Here is a 7,500-nt window from a genome sequence, read left to right as displayed (position 1 = left end):
CACTGTCATCTCCGGTATGACCGTGCCTATCTGATACATGTTCCAGGGTGGAGTGATTGGAATAAAAATCAACTGGATGTGTGATTTGGACAAGTCCGATGACTACTGTAACCCCTCGTACTCTTTCACCCGGCTGGATGCCATGTCACAGAAGAGTACCGTCTCACCTGGCTATAACTTCAGGTATTCATGGACATGCTCCAGCATGACATCTTAGATAACTTGATCCCAGCTTGGAACACGGCCTCTACCACTTTGTTCACGTAAACAAGTTCAATTACAAAAAGCTGTGAATGTCATTCTATGTTACGTCCCCTCCTGAAAGTCTAGGAGGATGAGGGGACTAGCACAGGAAAATAGGTGGAGGAGTGTGTGTGAGGACAAACAACGAGGTGGTGAGAGTAAAAACAAAGGGGTTTATTAACAGAGGGTGTCCGTGTCTGAAGGGCAAAATAAGGCTTAGTAATAATGGTGACGAATAAGGTGGGAACTGAAAACATAAGCAGACTAACTGCTCATGAAAAAGGCCTTCTGCCTAACTTAAATCACAACCACCTAAACGAAAATATCCCCGGCTGATAAGTCCAACGGGGATAAAAGCCACCAAAAATAAGGAAACTGACACCTTGTCAGGTAAATCCTACCAAAAAGAGGATAACCAAGCCTTCAACAAAAACCCTTAGCAAGCACCCTTAAAATTTAACTTTAACCAAGAGTGTCAACAGTCACGTTCTGCCCCTGCCTTCCTGACTGTCTCTCTCCTGCCCTGATTAGCCCTTATTGTTCTCACCTGCCCCTCGTTAACCTGCCCATGTGTTCCTGATTTCCCTGTGTATTTATACCTCCCTCCTTGTGCCAGTCTTTGTCAGATCATTGTTGTTTCAAGTCATTGTTGTATTTGTTCCTGCCATTCCCGTTCTGTAATTAAATTCATTTTTATTTCATCCGAGCCTGCTCTTCTGCCTCCGGAACCCTCCACCACACATGGTCCACCATCTCCATCCTTCCAAACGTGACATCAACGAGCTCGGGGGAATCTCAGACTAATTCTGGATCTCCCTGACTGTCTGCTGCGTTCCTCTTTTAAGCCTGTCGGCCGCTTGATAGCCGCTGAAGATCAGCTGCTGTCTTCTCCGGCGTGCCTCTCTCCGAGGTCCTGAATTGGCGCTGGGGTGCTGGAGAGTGTAAACAGCAGGTTCAGGCGCTGTCCCTGGTGCTGAATCCTCGGCAGTGGGGACAAGAGGCTCAGGTTGACAGAGAGGATGGACCGAGGGGACGAGGGTCGTCACATTTTAATGTCCTCCTTGTGAAGCTCTGTTTAGAACAGATGATGAAGTTCTTCCGTTTGGTTCCTCCAGGAGAGTTGAGTCTTTGACTCAGGATCAGTTTGATAAGTTCACATAGTGACATTTGTTTCTAATGGTTGGTGTGAGATTGACACACACACTGTCGTGTACAAATGGCAGAGTGCAGCGATTGGCACCTCTCCTAGCGTATCCATGTGATTTTGTCTTTCTTCTGGCTGATTGTTTGAAGTGATGGTGTATACTCCAGCCACTCAGCGTTAATGTTTTCAGATTAGATCTGACTGCAGCAACGACGAGCACCTTTTACCAGATTCACAACATCATCAGCTATCATCAGAGCTCCCAGGTCCTCGTGGATCCCGCTCAGCCAGGACCAAAGGCCCGGGAACCTGAGGAGGAACCCAGACAAAACATCAGCCCCAGGCCTTCTTCCCTCAAACGTCAGATCAATCACCCACTAAATCAAAGAGCTGGAATTATAATTAGCTGCCAAATGCTTCCCTAAACAGCGTGACGATAACAGAATAGCGACTCACCACATCCATCCTGGACGAAGCAATTAGGCTAGCTAACAGGATGCTGCATCAGCAGGACAGAACCGCAGGCTCAGGCAGAGGTCGGGCCAGTGGTGTACGCAACGTTGGACCATCCGTAACAACCGCTCTTCTGATCTAGAAGTGTTGTCAGTGCTTTGTAGACATTCCTAGCGACAAAGCGGGAAAACGGTTGTAATGACTGGCCGTGAGGAGCCGAACAGAACACCGACATCAAGGTTGGAGCGGGTTGCTCGGGGATCTCTCCAAACAGTTGATAATCTAAGTCGGGATGCAGGAGCGGGGTCAGAGGACGGGTTGGGTCAGAACCAGGGACACAACAAGAAGACAGGAGTCTGGAAACAGAGGTGTGATGTTTATCCACAAAACAGAGGCCGGTGAGATGTCCAGGTGGGTCAAGGCGAGAGGGGATAATCCAATCAGTTCAGGTCTAAGTGTCTGAATAGTTCTGATCACATCAGAAACTCTGGTTCTAACCCTAACCATCAGACTCCAGTTCACAGCCTCGAAGCAACCCTCTGATGTCCCACACAGCAAACTGGGTTTACAGGAGAAAACTGTGATGCGCGGCATCACTTGATCAGAATTTTGCACAAGTGATGGAGAAGTTGGCCTAGAAAGCAGAAACAAAAGGTTTTGCTCTGCAGGTTGGTCTAGCCAGCCTCGGCAGGTCGACCGTCAGCCGTAGCAGTTTTATGTGATGCCAATCACAGCACTCTATTTGGTGGGCCAATCACAGCGGTCTATTGTTTTAGGTGGGCGGGATGATGCGACCAGCTTTAGCATCACCTTTGGACCGTTTAGACTTGGGCTTTTGTTTGAGTCAAGAGCAGATAGAGGTACTCAAGTCCTTTATTTAGAAAAAAGATGTATTTGCGTCTTCTTCAACAGAGTGCAGTGGACCGCCTGGTCCACCGGCATCTATAGCTGTCAGTACGTCATGCTGTTTGTTGTCCAATAGGATGGGGAGGCAGTTTGAAAGATGACTGTTGATCCCGCCCCGTGACTTAGCCCTGTCTATGCGCCGTGGCCAGACTACATATTTACATACACAGATTGTCTTGCCAGACTAGGAAGAAGCATTATTTGGGCCACTTTTCCTGATGTGGACATCAGCTGCTGCAGCGTGAACATGCTGAGGTGAAACGGGAATGTTGTCCACCATTATCTAAGATTGCTGTGATGTTGGGTTTTCACAGGTTTGCTAAATACTATAAGATGGAAAATGGGACGGACTACCGCACTCTGATCAAAGCCTATGCCATCAGGTTCGACGTCATCGTCAATGGAAATGTGAGTAACCTTTCAGTGTTGATGGCTTTCTTCCAGCCTTCCTGTTGTCTGTGTTGATCTGTGGTCTTCCTTTTTAGGCAGGCAAGTTTAACATGATCCCTACGCTGATAAACATGGTGGCAGCGTTCACATCCGTGGGGGTGGTAAGTTCCTGCTGGGGCTGGCTTCACTTAGTTCAACTCACGAATCTCCTGAATCTCTGTAAATGCTGTAAATGAACCTTTTTGGTGTTTTTGTTACAAAACTAACCAAAGAATCAAAATGGGTTTCAACTATTCTAAGAATATTGTTTTTGTTGTTGTTGTTTTTTTCAGTTAAAGAGCAAGTCACCCCCTACCAGAGTCTAACTCCACTCCCACTTCATGTTTGAAAAATGCAACACATGCTGTTGCCTGGCAGACCGCGAGGGCGAAGCTGCTAACAAATACACACACACACACACAGGCTCACGACAGCTTTGTGACATCATAATGTACCAGTTTACATCATAGCATACCTCTTAGCCAATAGCGGTGGCAGATTTAAATTAGAATACAGTGAAGAGTTTTTACCTGACAACGGCACAACACTGCCAGTTTTAGGCAGAATATTTAAATTTTAACTAAGATGCACTGAAGTGCCAAATTATTGACGACACGTGTCTGCAGCACGATTAGACACTCGTTTATTTAGTTTATCAGCAAAAAAAGTGTATTTGGGGGTGACTTGCTCTTTAAAGTTTTGTGTTTTGTTATGAGAGATTTGACTAAATAAAATCTAAAAAAGGGGAATTGTATGTAATTATTACCCTTTTTTCTCTGCAGGGCACCGTGCTTTGTGACATAATACTGCTAAACTTCCTGAAAGGTGCCGAGCAGTACAAGGCGAAGAAGTTTGAAGAGGTAAAATGTTGGGTTCTTAAATGACTTGAGATATAAGTATTGTATTGGAGCTACAGAGCACGTGTACATTATGTACCAGATGCCAGCCTGATCAGAGCAGCCTCATCCTCTACACCAGTGGTTCCTAACCTGGGGGTCCCGACCCCCACAAGGGGGCGCCAAAGCCTCTCAGTGGGTCGCCAGGACCTCTCCACTTTAAGGGGTTAAAACTTCATTTATTACTTGTTTACAGCCTACATTTTGCTCACATTTTTTTCATGAGTGAAAAGTTTACTGATATTAAGACAGGAAATAATTAGTACAGAAAGAGTAACACACTTTTAAGAACATTTTGCTCAGCTCACTGTTTTCTTTTCAAGTGTCAAAAGTTCATTACAGATAGGACTGGTTGATTAATCACAGCCTTTACAGTAAATAATCTAGTATAAACAGTAATATACACATTTAAGTACATTTTGCTCAGTGTATTTTTTATGTGTCAAACGTTTATTGAAAGGAATGATTGATTTATCAGAGTTTACAAGAAACAACGTGTTCAGAAAAGTAATAAACTGTCAAGCACATTATGACTTTGTTCTGTACTGGAGCCTACTATTACTGTTATCTATTGAATCAAAGCATATTAAAATGTGCTTGAACAATTTTATCATTTCTTAATACTGTTTGTACTGGAAGAGAGAATGGGGGGGGGTCGTCCAAAATGTTACTGGTAAAAAACGGGGTCCCTGGGGAAAAAGGTTGGGAACCACTGGTCCACACCACCGTTCTGCTGCTGCAGCTGCACTGCCAGAGGACACGCCACACCGTCCTCCACCTCCAGACTCAGAAACCTGACTAGTAAGGGTTCTAAACAGGTTCCACACAAGTTCTAGATGTGTTCCAGAGGCACCTGACTCTGAGGGAAACATGGTTCATATATGTTGCTGCTGTCCAAAACCAGCTAAGATCCTCCTGATCTGACAGTGGAGCCTGGGGCTCGACAACGCCCCTCAACAAACACAGTTATACGTGCCCATACGTGATGTGCTGATATTAAGCTGTGGATGGCGGCTAATCGGCTTGGTTTAATGAAAGCAAAGCAAAAGGGACTTTTCTCTTTATTATCAATGAATCAAACTTTTATTTATAAAAGCGATTTATGAAAGCGAGTCTGGACACGGCGCTTGGCTACAATAGAAACAACAATTGATCTGCAAACAAAGGTAATAAAAACAAGATTAAAAAATGCTAAACAAGTTATCGCCCAAGTGACCAAAGCCAATGTGCAGAAGTAATGCTTCAGCTTGGCCTTAAAGAGAGAGTGGTCCATGATGGTGGGCATTTCTAGAGGCAGACCATTCCAGAGTTTGGTCCCACCACTACGAAAGTGTGACCCCCCCCACTGGCTGTACTTTGACCCTCGGACCACTACACTGTAAAACCCGATAAGTTGATATAACTCAAATTTTGGTGAAACCGATTACGTAAAAAAAAGTATGAAAGTAAAATAAAACAACTCACTTAATTTGGTTGCTTTAGATGAATATTATTAATATTTAGCGCTTTAGTGCCGTGTCACACAGCTGCCATGCTGTTTTTAAATGTCCTATAGAAATGAAGCTGGGTTGGATTTTTTTGTCTCAGACTGAAAGTTCCAGTTGCTCCTCTTTATTCCTGAATATTTAAACACAACCGTCACTGACATCAGCCAAAACCCTGAACGGAACGACTTCTGTGCTTGAATCCTCTTGCTACCTCTCAGCTGGCAGCGCCAACACCATGCTCAAAACAATCCAGACTCTGTTCATGATGGTGGAACGACGGACTGAGCCGCCAGAACAAGGGTGTCCCTGTCCACTGTCGAAAAGACGTTGAAGACCCAATTATTTTGAGATCGTCTCCTACCATAGCACCTACCTCCACACTGTCACCTCTGCACTGATGTTCTTCCCTCTAAAACCCAGACCACGCTGTGTGTTTTTCGTCTGTCGCACAGGACTGCTCGTGTCACTCTAGCCCTTTCTAGAAGACACGCCATGCCAGCAAATCAGCATGAAAACGCCACGGCAGTGCAGGAATTCTACGTCTTTCATTCCTCCACATTTGGTAGTGGTGTTGTCGCACTGCCAGACCTGTGGATGCATATTACGCCTTGGCGCAACAGGGAGGTGCCATGATCTTGTGGGGGGTTACTGCCAAGTTACAGCTGGCAACTATGTTGAAAATGAAAGTAAAAACGGGCCGGAGGTTTTGCTCTTGTAAACAGAATCAGCTGAGATGGTAAACTGGAGCGATGCAGAGCTCCAGGAGCTTCTCTTTGTTAGCGCTGGAGGTCGGGGCACCAGAGACTGCACGGAGACTGTGGAGGACAGACACCTTGCGCTCGTCAAAAACCGCAATAAAAAGCAAGTCATGTTCAAGCTGAAGTGAAGTCAGCGCAGAGATGGCCCCATACCCCTTTTCACCACCATCCTGTTTTGTAAGAAGGACACAATTGCGCTAAATTACGGCCACGTCTGACCACTTCTAATTGACCGAAGGCTCCTTGATGCCACCTCAGCTTTGCGGCAAATTGGTGGCATTGTTTTGTAAAAGAGGCTGCCGTGAGGACTTCAGAAAGGAGGTACACTGCACAGTCCAAGATCTTAATGAGCCAAACTGCAGGGCGTCTCGCTCCAGCAGGACACGTGAACATCACGAGAGCTCCCATCCGAACAGCTTACCTCCCAAAATGCTGCTAGCTAACCAAAACAACCATGCTGAAAAGAAAAAAAGCACGGCCCCTTCTTTTATTAGACTCTGAACCAAACTCCAAGAAGGAGCAGTCCACACATTCCTGCGTGTAGCTTCCACTGTCGCTAATGTTGCTAATGTTGCTAATGTTGCTAATGTCGCTAATGTCGCTAATGTTGCTAATGTTGCTAATGTTGCTAATGTCGCTAATGTTGCTAATGTTGCTAATGTTGCTAATTCTACTCCCGTCACTAGTTGTTTGCGTCAATCCCTGGGTGTGTTTTCATTGGTGGATTGCAGGATGGGAGTTGTAGGTTTTCAAACTGCGCTTGAAGATGGTTGGAGGCGGACTTTGGTCGTGAGAGTGCTCCGTGAGCCGTCGCAGAGCCGGTCACACTGGACGGCCACAGACTTGCAAATCACCCTCGTGCTCATCGTTTCTGTCATGATTCTTCTCATGACGGGAGATTCGTCTAGGATGGCAGGTGGTACGGGCTTAAGTAGTTTGTTGTTAGGCTCAGTAGCAGCTGCATGGTCATGTCCAAGTTTGCGAGTCACTTTGGAAGAAAGCACCTGGCAAATACACAAACGTGATTTTTGACCGAGCAGACGGGAGATTCGCACTTCACAGGGACAGAGATCAAGGAACCGACAGGGAAATGTGAACTGGACTGAGTTTAAATAATGCTGAAGCGGGGGTTGGGGGAGACAAGGGGCAGGTGAGATTAATAATCTGAGGAGTGAGGTAAGATA

At 45.8% G+C, this 7,500-nt stretch overlaps 1 protein-coding gene across 2 annotated transcripts in view; it reads left to right on the top strand.

The window, feature by feature from the left end:
* Nucleotides 1-7,500, top strand: part of p2rx3b (purinergic receptor P2X, ligand-gated ion channel, 3b) — a 50,015-nt gene that overhangs the window by 40,525 nt on the left and 1,990 nt on the right. For both annotated transcript variants that reach the window (XM_070553622.1, XM_054751852.2), the window contains 4 exons: nt 47-183; nt 3,061-3,154; nt 3,232-3,297; nt 3,958-4,035. In XM_070553622.1, the coding sequence (XP_070409723.1) occupies nt 47-183; nt 3,061-3,154; nt 3,232-3,297; nt 3,958-4,035 (375 nt within the window). The remainder of the gene's footprint in view (nt 1-46; nt 184-3,060; nt 3,155-3,231; nt 3,298-3,957; nt 4,036-7,500) is intronic.

This window comes from Nothobranchius furzeri, chromosome 7 (assembly GCF_043380555.1).
Source record: "Nothobranchius furzeri strain GRZ-AD chromosome 7, NfurGRZ-RIMD1, whole genome shotgun sequence".
Lineage (NCBI taxonomy): Eukaryota > Metazoa > Chordata > Actinopteri > Cyprinodontiformes > Nothobranchiidae > Nothobranchius > Nothobranchius furzeri.
This window is presented reverse-complemented; position numbering and strand designations above follow the sequence as displayed.